Source organism: Mustela nigripes, chromosome X (assembly GCF_022355385.1).
Source record: "Mustela nigripes isolate SB6536 chromosome X, MUSNIG.SB6536, whole genome shotgun sequence".
Taxonomy (NCBI): domain Eukaryota; kingdom Metazoa; phylum Chordata; class Mammalia; order Carnivora; family Mustelidae; genus Mustela; species Mustela nigripes.
Window position 1 is genome coordinate 55,073,583 of NC_081575.1, and position 24,315 is coordinate 55,097,897.

Below are 24,315 nucleotides of genomic sequence, written 5' to 3' on the forward strand. Positions count from 1 at the left end.
TTTATTTTTTTTTTAATTTTTAATTTTTGATAAACATATATTTTTATCCCCAGGGGTACAGGTCTGTGAATCACCAGGTTTACACACTTCACAGCACTCACCAAATCACATACCCTCCATGCCATTCTGATCAAAATTGCGCTGGTATTTTTCAAAGAGCTGGAGCAAATAACCCAAAAACTTGTTAGGAATCAGAAGAGACCCCGAATTGTTAAGGAAATGTTCAAAAAGAAAAATAAAACTGGGGGCATCCCATTACCTGATTTCAAGTTTTACTACAAAGCTTTGATCACCAAGACAGCATGGAACTGGCATAAAAACAGACACAAGACCAGTGGGACAGAGTAGAGAGCCCAGATATGGACCCTCAACTTTATGGTCAAGGAATCTTCTACTTAAAAGGAAAAAAATATTCAGGGGAAAAAAAGACAGTCTCTTCAATAAATGGTGCTGGGAAAACTGGACAGCTATATGTAGAAGAATGAAACTTGACCATTCTCTTACACTGTACACAAAGATAAACTCAAAATGGATAAAAGACCTCAACGTGAGACAGGAATCCATCAGAATCCTGGAGGAGAGCATAGGCAGTAACCTCTTCGATATCAGCCACAGCAACTTCTTTCAAGATATGTCTCAAAAGGCAAAGGAAACAAAAGCAAAAATAAACTTTTGGGACTTCATCAAGATCAAAAGTTTCTGCACAGCAAAGGAAACAGTCAAGAAAACAAAGAGGCAACCCATGGAATGGGAGAAGGTATTTGCAAATGACAGTACAGACAAAAGGTTGATATCCAGGATCTATAAAGAGCTCCTCAAAGTCAACACACACAAAACAGGAAATCATATCAAAAAATGGGCAGAAGATGTGAAAAGACACTTCTCCAATGAAGACATACAAATGGCTACCAGACACATGAAAAAATGTTTATAATCACTAGCCATCCAGGAGATTCAAATTAAAACCACATTGAGATATCACCTTACACCAGTTAGAATGGCCAAAATGAGCAAGACAGGAAACAACATGTGTTGGAGAGCATGGGGAGAAAGGGGATCCCTCTTCCACTGTTGGTGGGAATGCAAGTTGTTGCAGCCTCTTTGGAGAACAGTGTAGAGATTCCTCAAGAAATTGAAAATAGAACTTCCCTATGACCCTGCCATTGCATTCCTGGGTATTTATCCCAAAGATACAAATGTCTTGAAAACAAGGGCCATCTCTATCCCAATGTTTATTGGCCACGGTCGCCAAACTGTGGAAAGAACCAATATGCCCTTCAACAGATGAATGGATAAGGAAGATGTGGTCCATATACACTATGGAGTAGTATGCCTCCATCAGAAAGGATGAATACCCAACTTTTGTAGCAACATGGACAGGACTGGAGGAGATTATGCTGAGTGAAATAAGTCAAGCAGAGAGAGTCAACTATCATATGGTTTCACTTATTTGTGGAGCATAACAAATAGCATGTGGGACAAGTGGAGATGAAGAGGAGAAGGGACTTGAGGGAAATTGGAAGGGGAGGTGAACCATGAGAGACAATGGACTCTGAAAAACAATCTGAAGTTTTTGAAGGGGTGGGGGTTAGCAGTTTGGGGGAACCAGGTGGTGGGCATTAAAGAGGGCACGGATTGCATTGAGCACTGGGTGTGGTGTAAAAACAATGAATACTGTTACGCTGAAAAAAAAAATAAAAAAATTTAAATAAAGAAGAAGATTAGGAATTCCAGTAGAGCTATAGAGTCTGATAAAAAAAAAGAAAAAAAAGAAAATTATCTCTACTATTGTCTATATTTGGCTCAGGTAAGTAACTTTGTACCTAATAGTAACAGTCACTAAGGAGTACTGCTTATCACTGGCATAGTATTAAGCCCTCAAATAAGTTTCACCTTTTACTTACCAAGTGACATTGGTCAAGTTGCTTAGCTTCTCAGTGCCTCAGCTGAAAAACAGGAATAATGATAGTACCTTCTTCAAAGGATGTTTTGAAGATAAATGTGTTAATAGATATAAAGCACTAAGAAGAATCCTTGGCACACAGTGACTATTCAATAAATGTTAGTTTTCTATTTACTAAGATTACTTTTAATTTGCACAATGGCTTTTCTAAAGGAACTAAGAAATTTGAGATTATTATATTTCTATTTCATGAATAAAGCAATGAAGTACGTCTATTACACTATAGTGCTTTGGTACATAATAAAACAAATTTAACAAGGCTCTTTCCATCCACAGAGCTGGAATCATTACTTTCTTTGAAGAAAAAATTTCCTTATGTTTTCTAGTGATGTTTTTCCTCTTCCAATTATCCTCATCCACCAATATTCTCCCAACTGTAAATACATAGAAATGAAAAATTAGCACGTAATGGCTGACCTCAAAATTTGGAGTGTTAGAATTTAGACTGGCAGAGTGAAATCTGTAGCATTCATGTAATAAGTAGTTGTGTGTTACTTATAGTAACCATGAAGCCAGTGTATGGTAAGATTTTGGTCTACAATGAATTGAACTATAATATTTAGGGCCAGAAAATGGGGGAAGGTATTTAACATACTAAGCCAGGAATGCTTTTTAAAGATTGAGATAATGAATATGAATAATTTTTTGGCACACTACTATAATGGCTTTCTTATAGTACAAATAGTATAAGAACTGGAGAACACTATGGCTGAAAGGGATCTTAAAACCACTGATTCTGACCACATTTACAATTGAGGTAACAGAGGCCTAAAATGATTGAAAGAATAGAACAGTCACACATAAATAGTGGGGACATAAAAAAACATACTAATTAATCTTTGAGAAGGCATTCAATCAGTCTTCATTTTAGGTACTGATTTTCAAGAAACTTAGAAAACATTTTTCAAAACAGCAGCTTTTGAAATTTTTAGATTTCAAGTTTTCAGATGTCAATCAAGACAGTCTTCAGATGCTTATTTATATTTAAATAGATTATCTTTGCAGATCTCTATATGGACACATATTTCAACAGCAGAAGTAGTTCCGTTGAATAAGGTTGGTTCACCTATCTCAGTTTTCTAGCACTTACTGTAATATTCTCGAACATTTAGATACTGAATACTCAGTATATGTACATAGAAGATTTCATCCACAGTAATAACTGATATATTCCTTTCAAAAATTATAAATCAACAGTGAAGCTAATCATTAGTATAAATTCATGATCATTTATCAATATAAACATAATTAAGCAAGTGAATTGACTTAAATTTGGCTTTAAAGATTTAGAAAATATAATTTAGAAAGTAATCAGAGATGCATCATTATAATTATTTAAGACTACTATCAATTTTTTCATCCATAGAAGATATGAATATCAAAGACAAAAAAGAAAAGTTCGGTCAATATTCTGTAAAACTTTTTATAGAGATAAATTTATATAATTGGCAAACAATATTATTAACTGATTATTAAATGCAATATAACTGGTTGTTATAATCTTGGTCAGGAACATGTTTTATGCAATTTTACAGGGATAATATAGTTTATTCTTTATAATTCCATGAGGCAGGAACCATATAACATGTTGAGAAAACTGAAATACAGAGAAATTCAGTAACATGTCAAAGCTCACACTCCAACCTAGTGGCAAAGCCAGGATTCAAATCCAGGCAATCTGTTTCAGCACCTACAGTATCAACAACTCTGCTATGCTGTTTCCAAATCATGCTAAAAATTTACATGCAATGCACTGCATGAAATACTGCATGAAGCTGTGTAATGGCGTAAAATTATATACTTTGTTATTATCAATTGTCATTATCTTATTTTATTTTTTAGAATTCCAGTGTTGTAATGGACTTCAAAATTATTCAAGTTTAATCTCTTCATTCTACGGATGAAGAAACTAAGGTTCAAGGAGGTTCTGAAATTTGATTGTTTAAGATCATTTCATTAACTAAGAGTGAGATGACAATAGTACTCACCCTTGTTTCCTACACAGTTAATATAGACTACGTATGAAAGTGAAATCTAGGAGACTGACCCTAGAATAGTGGTGCTTTTCAGTGCACTCCCCAGACCAGAGGACTCAGCACCACCTGGGAACTTCTTAGACATACAAATTTGAAGACCTAAAGAACATCTACCAAATCAGAAACTTAGTGGTGAATTCCAGCTATCTGCATTTCAGCAAGACCTCCAAGGTTCTCTGATGCATGACAAAGTTTGCAAACCACTGGTCTAGAACCTTTTTTTCCTCTAAACTGAAGCTATAGCTTTGGACAACTTCATTTTTTTAGTTGAAATCCCTTCAGTTATACAGACAGAATGAGAAAGTATCCCTTTCATCTACTCCTATACACACAGATTTTATTTTTATGTATATAGATATATGTAAAGTACTGTTTACAATATACACATACATAACCTGATCATGTTTACAAACACAATGACTAACACATAATTAAAACTATCTATATAATAACACATAAATTTGTATAACCATGTTATTTATATGTATTAAGTAGATAGTTCTGCCACACCCCAGACATATTTCCATTCCAATGTCCATGCTCACCTACCTTTAAAAAGAAAACCTTTCCCTCTACCGAAGTGCCTCTTTTAGACAGTAAAATGCCTCATCTTTTCTCTCTGATCTTAGCATCTGCAGACTACACTGTAATAGGAACACTTCTTTCATAACATGCAAAGTTTCTAAAATAGCAGTGACTCCAAGAAATGTGCTAAATAGGGGGTGCCTGAGTGGCTCAGTCAATTAAGCATCTGACTGTTGATTTTGGTTCAAGTCTTGGGATCAAACCCTGTGTCAGGCTCAGCACTGAGTCTGCTTCTCTCTCTCTCCCCCTCTCCCACTGCCCCTCCCTCCACCTGTTTGCACTCTCTTTCTCTCTAAAATAAACAAATAAATCTTTTTTAAATGTGCTAATTAAAAAGAAACAAGAATGTATGATTCATGCTTTAACTGTTTATTTGTTCATTTTATATTAGGTACAAAAGTACTGACTCAACATTCAAAATGTTGATTCAAAGACAGAGTGTGCCCATCAGATTTCCTTTATTCAGACAGTAATTCTTAAAAAGACAAAGCAGTAATGTTACTAGAATTCTGTTTCAAGGGTTTAAAGACCCTAATTACCAAAACAAAAATTAATGTTTTTGTTTTCAGTAATCTTTACCTTTTGCCTTTGCTCTATGAAAATCTATCAGCAACTGAAAAAGGGAAAAAGTGATGTCTTTCAAAACACAAAGCATGAACCTAGTCATTTAGAAAGTTAATACAACATGAATTATTGGATAAATATAAATTTTTCCTTAACAAAAGGAGATCTCTATACTCAAGGAAGACTGGGAGCATGTGTTTTACCACTCATTCATCTCACACTAGTGTTCCCTATCTACATTCATTTATAAAAGGAACTGCTTCTATTGAAACATGGGAGCATAAGGAACTGTTACACTCTCTCTCCAAAATGCACTGATTTTCTGTATATTTCAATGCTGAGCATATATATTAAAAAGTTTTTTAATCTAAATATTTATTTATTTTTCTTATTTAAAACTATTTATTTATTTTGTTTTTATTTAAATTCCAGTTAGTTAAGATGCAGTATAATATTGTTTCAGGTGTACGATATAGTGATTCAACACTGCTATACAACCACCAGTGCTCATCTCAACAAGTGTCCTCCTTAACACCCATCACCTATTTAACCCATGCCCCACTGTCCTCCCATCTGGTAACCACCAGTTTGTTCTCTATAGTTAAGAGTGTGTTTTCTGGTTTGCCTCACTTTTTTTTTCTCCTTTGTTCATTTGTTTTGTTTCTTAAATGCCACATATGAGCAAAGTCATATGGTATTTGTCTTTCTCTGAACTGAATTATTTTGCTTAGCATAATACTCTCTAGCTCCAACCATGCTATTGCAAATGGCAAGACTTCATTCTTGTTTATGACTGAGTAATATTCCATTGTATATAATAAAACCTTTAAGATGGCTTTGAATCTAATGGCCATGGAGATTACCCACCCCATTTCAAATCCCCATGTATCTTTATGACTAGAGATACTAGTTCAGCCCTCTTGTTACCATATCCCCAGGTTTGTATTTCAGCAAAAATCATGATAAATATCATGGAGGTTTTTCCCACAGAGAGCCAAGAATTTGGGAAATCTTTTTCTCCAGTCTAAAAGAAACAAATTAACTGGCCCTCATAGTGAGGGACAAGTCTATATAGAATAGTGCCATGAGCTGTGAAACAGAATGCCAAGGTTCTAGTCTTCAGGCAAGTAACAGATTGTTAAGAGTTAAAGGTAATAAGCCACATAGTAACTCATTGGTTCAAACATAAAAGAACAGTTGTGCAGTATCTTCAGATTCTTAAAAGTTCATGAGTTTGACTATTTAACATAGATTGGAAAAAACTAATGGAGATATTAGACTTTAATATCAAGGATTTAATCTTGCAGTTTCACAGATAAAATGCTGAATATCTTTGTACTACCTAGCAAAAACAGAGTTTGCAAAACTGCAAAAAAATGGCAGGTGGATATAAAGTGGTAGGTGAGCTGAGAATCCACCTGAGAAAACAAGCTACTTAAGAACATTCCCACAACAAATGTGTGTAAATCTATTCATTAGAATAGTTTATGATAGCTGCCAGAAAAGAGCCATTCAAGTTATTGAGTGTGCATGAAAAATTGCAGTTTTTTTGCTTTATTATTCTATAACAGGTTTTGTCTTTGGCTTTTTATTATTGAAAAAATGTTACAATAAATTAATATTCACTGTCCACATAATATTTTCACTTGAGATTTAATTTTTTAAAAACATTTGGCATAATTACCAATATCTTTGGAGTCACTTTGTAGTCAGACTTACTAATTCTGACCAGATAATATTATAATTTTAAAGAAATTTTTTTGTCAACAGAAATAGAACTAATATTTGATATTGTGCTTATAAGAAAAATCATATCCAAAATTCATTTGGAAAGATCAAAATTTTAACAACATCACAAATGAATATGGTGAAATGAATAGTATAGTTTATATTTATATTCTCATGTTGCAATAGATTTACATGTGAATATTTGTTTCTGTTTGAAGTATGTAATTTATTTTCCCTCAGCTGTCAGGTATAATTGGTATACAAAAACTACACATATGTATATATGTATATAATTTGATATGATTGGACATATGTATACACTCAAGTTACTATCACCATACTCAAACTTATCCATCACCTCCTAGTCTCTGTGTCCCTTTGTTGTTGTTTTTTAACAATTTCAATTTTTAGAAATATCCTGTAACTCATTAGTTCAGAATGTCCTCTCCCAGGTGCAAATTGGTAATTTGACTTTCTGAAGTCTTATTTTAGTCCCAGTTAGTTAACATACAGTCTTATATTCATTTCAGGTGTACAATATAGTGATTCAACAATTCCATACATCACCCAGTACTCATCACAAGTGCACTCCTTAATCTCCATCATCTATTCAACCATCCCCCCACCCACCTCCCCTCTAGTAACCATCAGTTTCTTCTGTGGTTAAGACTGTTGTTCTTATTTTGTCCATCTCTCTTTTTTTCCCCTTTGCCCATTTAGTACATCTGAGTTTATCTTTTCTTTTTTCTACAGATTTTCTAGCTTTACTAAAATCTATGTGCTTCTATCTAGATGAATCTAGGTTTTCAAGTTGCTACCAAATTCTAAATCACAGAAATATTTTAAGCATATATTACATGTAAATCATATTCAGAAAATTGTTTTGTTTTCATGTGACAGAAACCCAAGAGAGAAGCATATTCTTTTGCTTTTTAAAATACTAATCAACCATTTATGACTTCTTTATAAAATTATGCTCCACTTGCTCTGTAACAATCAACTGTCCTTTAAATTTTGTATCCAAAAAACCTAAAAGAGATGGAAGTTTTGCAGCAATTGGGAAGAGAATAAGGCTCCTTTTATCCAAACCAAAAGAGCTGTACCTAATTGTTTCTCACATGTCTTAAAAAGGTCCCAACCTTGGTTCCTACCTGATGCAAGCTCATGTGATCTGTACTTAGTGAGTAGTCACTGGTAATAAGTGGTTAGATTCAGATAATGAACAGCAAAGACAATGGTATCCTGCTGGCAGCCTGGAAGGGAGCTAAACATTCTAATTCAGTGACATCTCCTAAAGTAAGGACACCATTTTTAGTAGCTTGAAATACCCCCCAAAAATGGGGTTTCTCTTTTACTCAACTTAATTCTTAAAAAAGAAAAACCTTAGTATTTATTTTAATAAAATATGAGAAAAAAACATATCAAGTTCCTATAAATGATTTTCATTTATATATATCTACATAAATCTATATAAATAATCTCCTTCATGGCTGCAATCTGAATTCACAGACATGCTGCATTTAATCCAAATCAACCTAAAATTAAAATAATTAAGACAAAATAGTCTTGCAATGCATATTCTTCTAACATCATTCTTTAAAGCTATTATAGGTAAGTGAGATAAAGCCCATTTTAAAAGCATCGGCTATGTAGATGTTAAACATAAGCAGTAAATCCACTTTTCTAAATTGCCCCATTTATTTTATTTAGTCCTTCTTTCTGTAATTAGGAAGACTGAAATACACATGCATAGTTGCTTTCCTTTGACACCATTCTTTTATTACTGTCTCTTTCTCTTACATAGTACCCCACAGCAGCTGGCCTATTATTGTGATGCTTTTCCTCCTATCTTTTTCTTTACTGGTTTCCCTAGAACAAATAATTAAAATGTATTTACCTTCCACTGCTTTGACTACAACTAAGGGTGCTTTGGGTGCATATATCTGGGAGTGGGGTAGAAGGGGACTATTACTATAGAGGGGAGCAGGGGTTGTTTCTTTTTATTTTATTTCTGAAGTGACATATTGATGTTTCAGATAATAAATCATTCCAATTTGTTCATCCCTGCAAGCAATGGTTTTAATCTTCATTTATGACTTGCAAAGTCCATTTTGTTAGAAGCATTTGATAAAATACTCAATTACCATTTTTTTTAACATTGTATTTCAACTGCTGTGCTGATAAAAGGCTCTGGCTCAGAAGATAAACTGCAAATAATTCCTGAAGAACAAATGTCAGAGGCGGTATACGATGAATGGGATTTTTTTTGGGGGGGAGCAGATTATTCCCTCACAAAAGTGACAGGGTGGTTCAATATTTATTTTGTTGAGAATGTCATTTAGATATTGTTTGACACCTGCTCCCTCTAGTCAGCTACTCACCACATTACAATTTCAAAGGACTTAAAAGTGAGATTTAACTTTATGTCTACTAAGAAAAAAGAAACCAGTCTATAAACTGAGACTATACTGCTTGATAGTATGCAAATTATTTAAATAAATGGAAATAAAATCTACTCACTTTTGTTGGTTTATATGGGAGAAGGTTATTTAAGCCTTGGCACCCATTCCTGCCCTTGAAATACCTTTCAAGTATTTATTTTTGAGATCATATTTGAAACCTTGCCAAGAACAACTACTTGCTCATTCATTAAATTGCCTTTTTCTAGAAATCTACTATTGAAAATGACCACTTTACCCATCATACTTCTTCAATTTTCCTTCATATGCATACTTTAGGTGGCATTGCTCATTGGCTAAAAAGACAGCTCACAGTGCAGAAGGCTATAATAAACTAACTTTCTTTAATAGGAATAGTCTTATTTTATTTAACTTCATTTGCTCAAGCTAAAAAGTTCCTATTAAGTACTCAGCAAATGGGAATAGTTATCATTTCAAATATGGGCCCCAGAATGCAAAATATTCCACTACGCATCATCTTCCCAGGAATTCCTCTCCATCGTCCACTCCTAGTCAATCACTTTAGACAATTTCAAATCCAGCACTTTTTACTGTGAATTTCAAGTAGTCAGAAAGTGTCTTCAGATGAAAACAACTCTTAATCCCTGAATAACTCTTCGGAAAGTTGCATGGCAGTAAAAAAAAAAAAAAAAAAAAAAAATGAATTAAGAAGAAAGGGGATAAAAAATCATTAGAAGAAGAGGAACCAAAGAATTAATTTGTGAAGTTTTCTGTTTGCTTTAACACCAATTGTTTTGATGCAATTGCTTTATTTTCCACTAAATCTCCCTGTATTAAATCGCTAAATTACCCCAGTGACAAAACACGTCACAGATTTGTATATTACCTCTACTGGAAACTACTACATTCAAGAAAAACACAGAGACACTACAGAGTGAAGAAGTGTGAACATTTACTTACTAGACATGTAACTCTTTGGCTCTTAGAACACTTCTGAAGAATACGGGTGCTCTGAACAGGAGAAGTAGTTGAAATTGAATCAACAAGCAATCAATTTTTTTCTACTAAGTAAATCCACTAAAATTACTGGAATCATCATAGACGCTGTTATGCAATGATAAGTATGAGTGGAACCAATATTGCCAAGAATGAAGATTGAGCACTCTGAATTATATCCTCCATTTTTACTTGCTGGAATATTTTAGGTATATTTGCAAACACATTAACTCCTTTCCTTAATAGAAGACAGCATACTGTGAAAAAAAAAATGTCTTTGGGCCCCTTTATGGGTTCAAATCTTCATAAACTGGCCATGGGACAAGCCAGTTATTCTCTCAGAGGCTTTAATTTTTAATCAGCAAAACTGAATTAATAATACCTTATTCAGGGGTATACAAGGATTAAATGAGATTTTATGAGTATGTAAAAGGACCCAGCATAAAATAGAAACTAAATAAATTCATACTGAACAGGTTTGTTTTATTAAATTATATAAATGGTGAATGGTTTATTTTTTAGAATTTCATTTCAAAAATTGCAATCCTTATACTAAATGTTAACTCGAGTGGTTTGAAAATATGCTTACTGCAAAAATTCCCAAAGGAGTTTACTTATTGGGAGAACCTAGCTCAGTGACCAGTATAAGCATTCCACAGTTCTTGCTGAGCATTAATGGGTTTTACATCTGTTATCTTCACATAGGAGAGGGTCTTGAGAATATGAGGTTTGTGGGGCATGATCTCCCTCTCAAGAACAAAACAAGTTCAATCCTCTATCACTAAGTTAAAGGTTCTCCACACTAATGTGATTCCAATTTAAAAGGAGAAAAATGAGGTCAGTTTGAAGTCCATAAGCTGTTCCAAAAATGTTACCATAACTATTAAGTTTTGTCTGGTTTAAACTGCTTAATCATAAGGTTTGATATGCAAAAAGAGAGGTGTACACAGAATTTACCTATCTGAAATAGATCTTTTTTGAAATATATTGAAAAAATAAGTAGATCAATTTAAAGCTGACCTATGTCCACTACAAACAAGAGATTTTTTAATAACATATTTCCATACTTCAGATATATCAAAATTTCAAATAAAAATAAGCAGGGGGTGCCTGGGTGCTTTAGTCAATTAAGCATCTGCCTCTTGATTTTGGCTTAGGTCATGATCTCAGAGTCATGGGGGTGAGTCCCACATCTGGCTCCGTGCTCAGCTGGGAGTGTCTGCTTATCTCCTTTTTCTGTCTCTTCCCTGCCCCTCCTCAAATAAATAAATTAATTTAAAAAATAGAAAGGAAAATGAACAGAAGGAAAAGCTCTTATTTACTATAATCTATACTTAACATTGCATCAATATGATCATGACTATCAAATAAAACAACATGAATGGATAAGAGGATTATTTAAATATAAGGGTGTTTGTCATGAAGAAACAAGGTTAATTAACAGAATTCAGATAAAATAAATTGCTTTAAACTTCTTAAGGTTTAACTTGAGTTTTATCCAGACTTAGAAATACAGAATGATCCCCCAACATCAAGTCATTTGGACTTAACAAATGTTGCAGTGCTTACTATGAACAAGACACTGGGCTAGCAGTTAACGTCCCTCCTCCTCCACACTCAGTATTGTCAGATGTGGTCCTTTTAAAGATCTGTTATTGCTTTTCACTTGCCTCTCAGAGAGCATTAAAGATAATGAATCATTGTGTTTCCAAATATTTCTTATTTTCCCTTAAACTTCCTGTAGTTCACTACAGACATCATTACTTCACTGCTAGTATAGTGATTCTGTTCATCATGCCTGAACCAACTACAGAACAGAGATTAAATGCAACCTATATCCACAGAAATCACTGAATAAATGAATCATGAAATTAATATGTAAATTGTGTGTTTAACCTCTATTTATATAGCACTGTCTGTCACCATGTTGTAAATCTAAAATTAATTACAAATTCACAACTCTGCAAAAAGAACACCATGGTAAAAGCTTGACATATTTATTAGCTAAATGTTTAACTACACTGAATAAGTACTTAACAGTAATACCAGAACAGGGCTAGAAAATTATATTTAAGTACAGATGTCACCTGTATGAAATGGCTAAAACTATTTCAGAATAGATTTTGATATCAGTCAAAGAATACTGCTATTTAATTTTTGACATATAAATTTATTTCCATTTACTCATAATTCCTTTAAACTTTTCATTATAAATGTGCTTGTCACAATCATCCACAGAAATAAAAGTTCCTTTTGATTTGTTTCCTTAAAGAAAGGAAAGATTCCCAAAAGATTAAGTGACAATAAGCCCATTCAAAGATTAGCCAAAATCTCAACTCAGCACATTAGTAACATTTCATATTTCATATACAGATAAACAACCAAAAATAAGTAATTTTTTAAATTTTTAAAAATTTATTTATTTTCAGCATAACAGTATCATTATTTTTTCACCACACCCAGTGCTCCATGCAACCCCTGCCCTCTATAATACCCACCACCTAGGACCCCAACCTCCCACACCCCCACCACTTCAAACCCCTCAGATTGTTTTTCAGAGTCCATAGTCTCTCATCATTCACCTCCCCTTCCAATTTATCCCAACCCCCTTCTCTCTAACACCCCATGTCCTCCATGTTTTTTGTTATGCTCCACAAATAAGTGAAACCATATGATAATTGACTCTCTCTGCCTGACTTATTTCACTCAGCATAATCTCTTCCAGTCCCGTCCATGTTGCTACAAAAGTTGGGTATTCGTCATTTTTACATGCATTTTAGTGATGTATTGAATAACATTATTTAAATTTTTTTTAGATTTTTTTTAATATAATTTTTTATTTTTTATAAACATATATTTTTATCCCCAGGGGTACAGGTCTGTGAATCACCAGGTTTACACACTTCACAGCACTCACCAAAACACATACCCTCCCCAATGTCCATAATACCACCCCCTTCTCCCAAAACCCCTCCCCCCAGCAACCCTCAGTTTGTTTTGTGAGATTAAGAGTCATAACATTATTTAAATTTTTAATGGATATTACCAGAACCAACATAGGTACTTATGAAAAAGTATTCCATTCCATAAATAACAAGTTACTAAAAAAAATACAACTTTGAACTTAAACATGGCACAGAGATATGCACACAAGAAAATGTATTAGAATAAGTATTCTTATCCCTTCCTGCATTTTTATCATTGATTTTAAGAGGATATTCTCATTGTTAGCTACTATACTTCTAATCTGAGTTTCTATTAAAGTGCTATATATTTTTTCTATTTTTTTTTCTTTTTTTTTTGTTTTTAAGAAAGTATTTATTTAGACTTGTTTTCTAAGGCTTTTAAAAATGATAAGCAGTGGGGCGCCTGGGTGGCTCAGTGGGTTAAAGCCTCTGCCTTCAGCTCAGGTCATGATCTCAGGGTCCTGGGATCGAGTTCCGCATCGGGCTCTCAGCTCAGCAGGGAGCCTGCTTCCTCCTCTCTCTGCCTTCCTCTCTGCCTACTTCTGATCTGTCTCTGTCAAAGGAATAAATAAAATTAAAAAAATAAAAAATAAAATAAAATAAAAATGATAAGCAGCGATCAGTGGTGAATTTAAAACATTTCTTTTTATATTCACTGGCCTGATCACATGTTTTTATTTTATTTTATTTTATTTTTATATTTTTATAAATTAATTAATTTATTTTCAGAAAAACAGTATTCATTATTTTTTCACCACACCCAGTGCTCCATGCAATCCGTGCCCTCCACCCGGTACCCCAACCTCCCACCCCCCTGCCACTTCAAACCCCTCAGATTGTTTTTCGGAGTCCATAGCCTCTCATGGTTCACCTCCCCTTCCAATTTCTCCCAACTCCATTCTCCTCTCTAACACCTCTTGTCCTCCATGCTATTTGTTATGCTCCACAAATAAGTGAGACCATATGAAAATTGACTCTCTCTGCTTGACTTATTTCACTCAGAATAATATCTTCCAGTCCCATCCATGTTGCTACAAAAGTTGGGTATTCATCCTTTCGAATGGAGGCATAATACTCCATAGTGTATATGGACCACATCTTCCTTATCCATTCGTCCGTTCTTTCCATAGTTTGGCGACTGTGGCCATTGCTGCTATAAACATAGGGATACAGATGGCCCTTCTTTTCATGACATCTGTATCTTTGGGGTAAATACCCAGGAATGCAATGGCAGGGTCATAGGGAAGTTCTATTTTCAATTTCTTGAGGAATCTCCACACTGTTCTCCAAAGAGGCTGAACCAACTTGCATTCCCACCAATAGTGGAAGAGGGTTCCCCTTTCTCCACATCCTCTGCAACACATGTTGTTTCCTGTTTTGTTAATTTTGGCCATTCTAACTGGTGTAAGGTGATATCTCAATGTGGTTTTAATTTGAATCTCCCTGAGGGCTAGTGATGATGAACATTTTTTCATGTGTCTGGTAGCCATTTGTATGTCTTCATTGGAGAAGTGTCTGTTCATATCTTCTGCCCATTTTTTGATATGTTTTCCTGTTTTGTGTGTGTTGAGTTTGAGGAGTTCATTATAGATCCTGGATATCAACCTTTTGTCTGTACTGTCATTTGCAAATATCTTCTCCCATTCCGCAGGTTGCCTCTTTGTTTTCTTGACTGTTTACTTCGCTAGGCAGAAGCTTTTGATTTTGATGAAGTCCCAAAAGTTTATTTTCACTTTTTTTCCTTTGCCTTTGGAGACATATCTTGAAAGAAGTTGCTGTGGGTGATGTCTAAGAGATTACTGCCTATGTTCTCTTCTAGGATTCTGATGGATTCCTGCCTCACGTTGAGGTCTTTTATCCATTTTGAGTTTATCTTTGTGTATGGTGTAAGAGAATGGTCGAGTTTCATTCTTCTACTTATAGCTGTCCAGTTTTTCCACACCATTTATTTTTTTTTCCAGCACCATTTATTGAAGAGACTGTCGTTTTTCCTAAAGTGCTATATATTTTTTTAAGGTTTTATTTATTTATTTGTCAGAGAAAGAGAACAAGCGGGGAAAGAGGCGGGCAGAGGGAGAAGCAGGTTCTCCACTGAGCAAGGAGCCCGATGCAGAACTTGATCCCAGGACCCTGGGATCTTGACCTGAGCCAAAGGCAGCCCCTTAACTGATTGAGCCACCCAGGCACCCCAAGGTTCTATATTTAAAAAGCATACATGCGGGGCGCGCGGTACGGCGCGGGGCGCGACGCCCGGGCGCGCAGAGGCCGCCGCAGGAAGCGGGGCGGTGTCCAGGGCCGGCGGGGGTGAAGGCACCCCGCACAGCACTTCCCCGGCCAGGCCCAGGCATGCCCGTCCTTGTAAGGCAAAAATCTTCGTGGGAGCCTACCTCCCTAAAGCCTCGTGGCGGAATAGCTGTTTGACGCATTCAGAAGGAAGGATGACAGCTCTACAGAGGAACATGGCGTGAATGGAAGAAACCTGTCATTATGCAAACAGTACAGCACTCTGAACAGACTCTAAAAACAGCTCTCATCTCAAAGAACCTGGCGCTCGTGTCACAGTACGAGAAGTTAGACGATGGCGAACGGCGTTTGCTGAACAAAGCCTTCAAGCCAGACAGTGATCTGTTTGTACCCATTACTCTGCATTCAGAATCAGACTGGATCATCTCCCATCCGGAGGCTCCCCAAGACTTCGAAGAGTTTTTCAGTGATCCTTCCAGAAAGGCACCGTCTCCAGAGCAACGCAGTATTTATATATAGTGCATTGGGTCTCTGGGAAACACCAGAATTATCAGTGAAGAATATATTAAGTGGCTGAAAGGTTACTGTGAAGCATTTTTCTATGGCTTGACAGTAAAACTCCTAGAACCGGTTCCTGTCTCTGTCACGAGGTGTTCCTTTAGAGTCAATGATAACACACAAAACCTACAAATTCATGCAGGGCATATCCTGAGGTTCTTAAAAAAGAAGAAACCTAGAGATGCCTTCTGTATTGTGGGAATAAGAATGATTGATCTTTACCCACGAGACTCCTGGAATTTTGTCTTTGGACAGGCCTCTTTGACAGATGGTGTGGGGATATTCAGCTTTGCCAGGTACGGCAGTGATTTTTATAGATCACACTATGAAGGCAAAGTGAACAAGCTACAGAGAGTATCTTCAAGTGACTATTCCATTTTTGATAACTATTACATCCCCGAAGTGACCAGTATTTTGCTGCTTCGTTCCTGTAAGACTTTAACCCATGAGATTGGACACATATTTGGACTCCGGCACTGCCAGTGGCTTGCATGCCTCATGCAAGGCTCCAACCACTTGGAGGAAGCTGACCGGCGCCCCCTCAACCTTTGCCCCATCTGTTTACGCAAGCTGCAGTGTGCTGTGGGCTTCAACATCATAGACAGATACCAGGCGCTGGTGAGGTGGATTGATGATGAGTCCGCCGACAGCCCTGGAGTCCGCAGGGAGCACAGTCGGGAGGATCACGTGACTTTGCCAAAGCCTGTGGAATCCTTTAAGGAATGGAAGGAGTGGATAATAAGATGCCTTGCTCTAGTCCAGAAATAAGGACCTTCGCCTAGGAGTAATTCCCGTAAACCTTTGCGCATTATGCCTTCCCTTGGATGCTGTACTTCCTTAGAACAAACTGCTTTACTGACTCTGCCCTGTGTCAAGTAACAGAATGGAACCTTTTTAAAGCATCTGAACTTTGAAATGAGGCTTACTTGGGATGCCGACAACTATAAACCCTCAGCCTGGAAAAAAAATAAAAATAAAAAAAATAAAAAAAAAATAAAAAGCATACATGCATGAAGTATAGGATATGGTACTTAAAATATTCATAATAGATAATCTGGACTGTAATGAAAAATACCCACACTTCAGTTGGTATGGCACATGCAGAGAAGAGACAAAAACTGATCTAATTAAATCTGATTCACTGATTACATTTACAAAGGGCAAAATAGAAAAAAAATTCATCTAAAGAAAATTGTTTCCTAAGAGTTTTACACTTGAATAAATGTGTCCTTTATTTCCTCATGTCTGGGATGCCCAAATACTTTTAAAAATCTAATGTGCAAAGTCAAACTAAAAAATATGAACAAATTTCTGAAAAAAATAATTTAAGTCATTAATTTGAAGCAATTAATGAAATGAAGCAATTAATGAAGTAGGAAAATGAAGCAACTAATACTAAGAATTCTTATGTTGGCATCTTGTCTTAGAAAATATTTTTTGTTCAAAATACAAGAAATGTCATTAGTATTCCCCTATCCTTGTAGATAGCCTGTACTGAGATATCCAGTCTCTATTGCATAACTGTCCTCATCACCATGGGCATGCGTTCTTAACAGTTAACTGGAATTAGCAGGACACTGCATATCTGTAAGGTAGAGTTTCTCCGGGTTTAAGGATACCTAGCTCCTATCAGAGCTGAACCCAAATCTGTACCATTTCTAACCAAACAATAAAGTAAAGCAAAGTACCTCATCCCAGGAATCCTAAATAGAAGAGAGTGAGAGAGAGAGAGCAAGGAAGAAAACATCATAGCTAATCACTTCAAACAAGCAGAAAAAAAAAAAAAAACATAACCACAGCATTTTTAATATAGTGTTCATTAGAATGAGAATGCAATAATTGGTGTTATTTTCCTTGGTTCTTATATATTAAAAGCAAGAGATGGTCCAATATATCATATTCTGTTTCAAGTATAATCTATCAACTAGATGCCATGATGGACAGAATGAAGGAACAAAAGAAAGAAGACCACTTCTTAGAGAAAACAGATAACACAAAAGTAGAGTAAATGTGCTAAGGCAAGTTAAGAGTTTAGCACATTGTCTAAAACATAACTAGAACCTAATAAATATTAGATATAATGATCGAAATGATAAGATAATAACAATATCTAAAACTACAGTATAATTATATGCCTATTAATAAAATACTTAAGGACTATATATAAGGAATATATCACACCATCATTTAATAGCATGTTTCTGAAAATTATTAAAAATGCTGCAAAAATATTTATAATATGAAGTTAAAAAAGAAAAAGAATGGAGAAATATGTATATTCTGTAATCCCAATTTTGTTTAAATAAATATTTATGTTGCTCTTCAAGGAGTTAGAATTTGGCATTTTAGAGCTAACAAATATGATGAGTAATCCCTACATAGGTCAATTAGTATCCTTATTGATGCTCTTCTTATTCCCGTAAAACAGGCATGTAAGTCTGGCATACATGATTTTTTCCTACTAGTTTTGTCTTCTCTTAACTTTTTTTTTTTTTTAAAGAAAATTACTATGTGAGAGAGGGGTTAAAATGGTGGAGGAGTAAGGTGACCCTAAGGTTGCCTTCTCCCTTGAACACAACTAGATGAATATCAAAAATAATTCTGAATGCCCAGGAAATCAACCAGAAGTCTTCAAGAACAAAGCTGCATCTCTACAGAGAAAATGACCTACAGAAGATGGAAGAATTTGCCCCCAAAAGAAAGAACAAGAAGAAATGAAGGCCAGGGATTTAATCACTGCAGATATAAGTAAGGTGTCTGAGCTAGAATTTAAACAACAGTTATTAGGAAAATAGATGGGCTTGAAAAAAAAGCACAGAGGACACTAGAGAATCCATTACTGCAGAGATGAAAGAGCAAAAACCTAGTCATATCAAAATTTAAAATGCCACAATCCAGATGCAATCCCAAATGGATGCAAGAACAATGAAAATGATGAAGGATAAAGAGGAACAAATCTGTGATATAGATAGTAAAATTATGGAAAATAATGAAGCTAAAAAGAAGGAAACAAAGGTAATGGATCATGAAGATGGACCTAGGGAACTCAGCCACTTATTAAAACAGACTGCCATTCCTATCATAGGAGTCCCAGAAGATGAAGAGAGAGAAAAGGAAGCAGAAGGTTTATTTGAGCAAGTTATAGCTGAAAACTTCCCTAATCTAGGGAAGGACACAGACATCAAAATCCAAGCAGCACAGAGCACTCCCATTAAATTCAACAAAAACCAGCCGTTACCAAAGCATATCGTACTCAAATTCACATAAAAACACCGACAAGGAAAGAATCCTGAAAGCACAAAGGGAAAAAAAGTCCTTAACCAGGGAAGACAGATCAGGTCATGGCAGGTTCTGCCATGACCTGATCTGTCTACAGAAACTTGACAGGCCAGAAGCAGAGGCAGGATATATTCAACATGCTGAATAGGGAAAAAGTGCACCATGAATACTTTGTCCAACAAGGCTGTTGTTTAGAGGAGAGATAGAGGATCTTAGCCAAGCAAAAATTAAAGGAGCTCATTACCACTAAACCAGAACAGAAAGAAATATTAAAGGATATGGTTTAAGTGGAGGAGAAAAAGACCAAAAGCAATGAAGACTGGCAAAGAACAGAGAATATCAGCAGAAACACCAAGTTCACAGGTAATACAATGGCACTTAATTCATATCTTTCAATAATCACTCTGAATGTAAATGGACTAAATGCTCCAATTAAAAGATGCAGGGTATCAGAATGGATAAAAAAATAAGATCTATCTATATCCTGCCTACAAAAGACTCATTTTAGACCTAAATACACATGCAGATGGAAACTGAGGGGATAGAGAACCATCTTTCATGCTAGTGGACATCAAAAGGACCAAGATGCCCTTCAACGGATGAATGGATAAGGAAGATGTGGTCCATATACACTATGGAGTATTATGCCTCCATCAGAAAGGACGAATACCCAACTTTTGTAGCAACATGGACGGGATTGGAAGAGATTATGCTGAGCGAAATAAGTCAAACAGAGAGAGTCAATTATCATATAGTTTCACTTCTTTGTGGAGCATAACAAATAGCATGGAGGACACGGGGAGTTAGAGAGGAGAAGGGAGTTGGGGGAAATTGGAATGGGAGGTGAACCATGAGAGACTATGGACTCTGAAAAACAATCTGAGGGTTTTGAAGGGGCAGGGGGTGGGAGGTTAGGATACCAGGTGGTGGGTATTATAAAGGCATGGATTGCATGGAGCACTGGGTGTGGTACAAAAATAATGAATACTGTTATGCTGAAAATAAAAAATAAATTTTTTTAAAAGTCCATTATAAAATCTGAATTATATTTTAGCTGAAGCATACATAACAGTAAAGAAGCCACCAAAAATAGAATTTACAGATATTTCTAGAGAAAAAATTCACAAATCCTAAAAAGAACGAAAGAAAGAAAGCTGGAATACCCATATTTATATCAGACGAACTAAATTTTAAACCAAGGACTATAGCAAAAGATGAAAATGGGCATTGTCATAATAAAGGGGTCCATCCATCAAGAAGATCTGACAATTGTAAATATATATGCCCTCAACATGAGAGCAATCAAATATAAAAATCAAGTAAAATAAACGTAAAGAAACACACTGATATAAATAGAATAATAATAGGGGACTTTAACACCCCATGTATAGCCATAGACAGATCATCTTAGCAGAAAATCAATGGCTTTGAATGACACACTGGACTGGCTGGATTTAACAGATAAACTCAAGACATTTTATAATAAAGCAGCAGAATACACATTCTTATTGAGTGCACATGGGACATTCTCCAGAATAGATCATATCCTGGGACCAAAAACCAAACCAAAACAAAACATAAACAAAAACAACTGCCCTTAACAAGTACAAAAAGATTGAAATCATACCATGCATATTTTCTGACCTCAATGCTATGAAACTTGAAGTCAACCACAAGAAAAAATTTTGAAAGACCACAAATACATGGAGGTTAAAGAACATCCTACTAAAGAATGAATGGATTGACCAGAATATTAAAGACAAAATACAAAGGTACATGGAAGCAAATGAAAATGAAAGCACATCAGTGAAAGACCTTTGAGATGCAGTAAAAGTGGTCTATGAGGCCTACTTTAAAAAGGAAGAAAATCTCAAATACACTAACTATACTTAAGAGGCTAGAAAAGGAATAGCAAATAAAGCCAAAATCCAGCAGAAGAGAAGGAAATAATAAAGATTAGAGCAGAAATAAGTGATACAGAAACAAACAACAACAACAACAACAACTCAGTAGAACAGATTAATGAAACCAGAAGCTGGTTCTTTGTAAGAATTAATAAAACTGATAAATTCCCAGCCAGACTTATCAAAAAGAAAAGAGAAAGGACCCAAGTAAATAAAATTAAGAATGAAAGGGGAGAGATCACAACCAACACCACAAAAATACAAACAATTATAAGACAATATTATGGAAAATTATATGCCAACAAACTGGGCAATCTGAAAGAAATGTACAAACTCCTAGAAACATGCAAACTACCAATACTGAAACTGGAAGAAATAGAAAATTTGAGCAGACTCATAACCGACAAAGAAATTGAAACAGTAATCAAAAGTCTCCCAACTAACAAAAGTCCAGGGCTAGATGACTTCCCATGGGAACTCTACCAGATATTTAGCAAACAATGAATCATGGAACACTACACCAAAAACTAATGCTGTACTGTATAGTGACTAACATAAAATAAATAAATGAATGAATGAATGAATGAATGAATAAATAAAATAAGAGGTTAAAAAATAAAATTAAAATTAAAAAAATAAATTTGATTAAGTAAATAGAGGAAAGTTAATACCTATTATCAAACTGTTCCAAAAAATAGAAATGGAAGAAAAACTTCCAAACTCAATCCATAAGGCCAGCATTACCTTGATTACAAAAACCAAGGGTTTTATGGTCCCACTAAAAAGAATTACAGGCCAATAACCCTGATGAACATGGATGCAAAGATTCTCAACAAAATACTAGCAAATTAAATTCAACAGTACAATAAATAAATTATATACCATTGTCAAGTGGGATTTATTCTTGGGCTGCAGGGGTGGTTTAATATTTGCAAATCAATTGATATAATACACCACATTAATAAAAGAAAGGATAATGAACCATATGATCCTCTCAATTAGATGCAGAAGAAGTATTGGACAAAACACAGCACCCACTTTTGATAGAAACCCTCAACAAGCAGGGATAGATGGAATATACCTCAACAACATAAAGGTCATATATGAAAGACCGAGAGCTAATATCATCCTCAATGGGGAAAAATTGAGAGTCTTTTCTCTATGTTCATAAACAAGACAAGGATGTCCACCCTCACCATTATTATTTAACACAGTACTGGAAGTTTTAGCCTCAGCAATCAGACAAGAAAAAAAAAGTATCCATAAATCAGAAAGGAAGGAGTCAAACTTCCATTATTTGCAGATGACATGATACTATATGTAGAAAACCTAAAAGGCTCCACCAAACATTGCTAGAACTAATACATGAATTCAGCAAAGTCACAGGATATAAAATCAATGTATAGAAACCTGTTTCATTTCTATACTCCAGTAATGAAGCAGCAGAATAAGAAATCAAGGAATTGATCCCATTTCCGATTGCAACAAAAAACATAAGATACTTAGTAATAAACCTAACCAAAGAGGTAAAAGATCTATACTCCAAAAACTATAGAACACTTATGGAATAAATTGAAGAGGACACAAAAAAAAAATGAAAAAGCCTTACATGCTCATGGATTGGAAGAACAGACATTGTTAAAATGTCTATAATTCTCAAGGCAATCTACACATTTCAGGCAATCCTTATCAAAATACCACCAGCATTTTTCACAGAGCTAGAACAAACTACCCTCAAATTTGTGTGAAACCACAAAAAAAACAAAAAAAAAAAACAAAAAAAAACATCCAAAGCAATCCTGAAAAAAAAAGAAAAAACTGGCTGCATCAGGATTCTGGATTTCAAACCATATTGCAAAGCTGTAGTCATCAAGACTGTATACTAATGTCAGAAAAACAGACACATAGATAACAGAACAGAACTGAAACCCCAGGATTGGACCCACAGCTATGTAGTCAACTGATATTTGATAAAGCAGTAAGAGTATCCAATGGAATAAAGACAGTCTGCTCAACAAATATTTTTGAGAAAACTGGACAGGAACATGCAGAAAAATGAAAGTGGACCACTTTCTTACACATAGATATATACAGAACATTCCACCCTAAAACAACAGAATACTCATTCTTCTCAAGTACACACGGAACCTTCTCCAGAATAGACCACATACTGGGTCACAAATCAGGACTCAACCGATATCAAAAGACTGAGATTATTCCCTGCATATTCTCAGATCACAATGCTTTGAAACTGGAGCTCAATTACACTATACACAAAAATAAATTCAAAATTAATGAAAAACCTAAATGTGAGACAAGAAAACATCAAAATTATAGAGAACACGGGTAGTAAACACTTTGACCTCAGCTGTAGCAACTTCTTACCAGACTTATCTATGGAGGCAAAGGAAACAAAAGCAAAAATGAACTACTGGGACTTCATCAAGATTAAAAAAAAAAAAAAGCCTTCTTCACAGCAAAGGAAACAATCAGCAAAACTAAAAGGCAGCCTACAGAATGGGAGAAGATATTTGCAAATGACATTTCTGATAAAGGGTTAGTATCCAAAAGCTATACAGAGCTTATAAAACTCAACACCCCCCAAAAAAATACTCCACTTAAAAAATGGGCAGAAGCCATGAATAGACAATTTTCCAAAGAAGACATCCAGGTATCAACAGACACATGAAAAGATGCTCAACAATACTCATCATCAGGGAAATACAAATCAAAACAATGATGAGATAACATCTGGCACCTGTCAGAAGAGTTAAAATTAAGAACACAGGAACAACAGATGTTGAGGAGCATATGAAGAAAGGGGAATCCTCTTATACTGTTGCTGAGGATACAAACTGTTGCAACCATTCTGGAAAACTGTATGAAGGTTCTTCAAAGAGTTACATATAGAACTACCCCTGTGATCAGCAATTGCACTACTAGGTATTTACCAAAATAGTACAAAACTGCAGATTCAGAGGAGCACATGCACCCCGATGTTTATAGCAGCATTATCTACAACAGTGAATCTATGGAGAGAGCCCAAATGTCCACTGACTGATTTGACTGATG

At 35.2% G+C, this 24,315-nt stretch overlaps 2 protein-coding genes across 2 annotated transcripts in view; one reads left to right on the plus strand and one right to left on the minus strand.

The window, feature by feature from the left end:
* DACH2 (dachshund family transcription factor 2) overlaps nucleotides 1-24,315 on the minus strand; it is an 848,671-nt gene that overhangs the window by 723,012 nt on the left and 101,344 nt on the right. The window lies entirely within an intron of this gene.
* On the plus strand, nucleotides 15,485-17,014 carry LOC132006797 (archaemetzincin-2-like). Its single transcript, XM_059384822.1, is given in 1 exon segment — nucleotides 15,485-17,014. A coding segment is annotated over 1 exon segment (1,083 nt). The 5' UTR covers nucleotides 15,485-15,745; the 3' UTR covers nucleotides 16,829-17,014.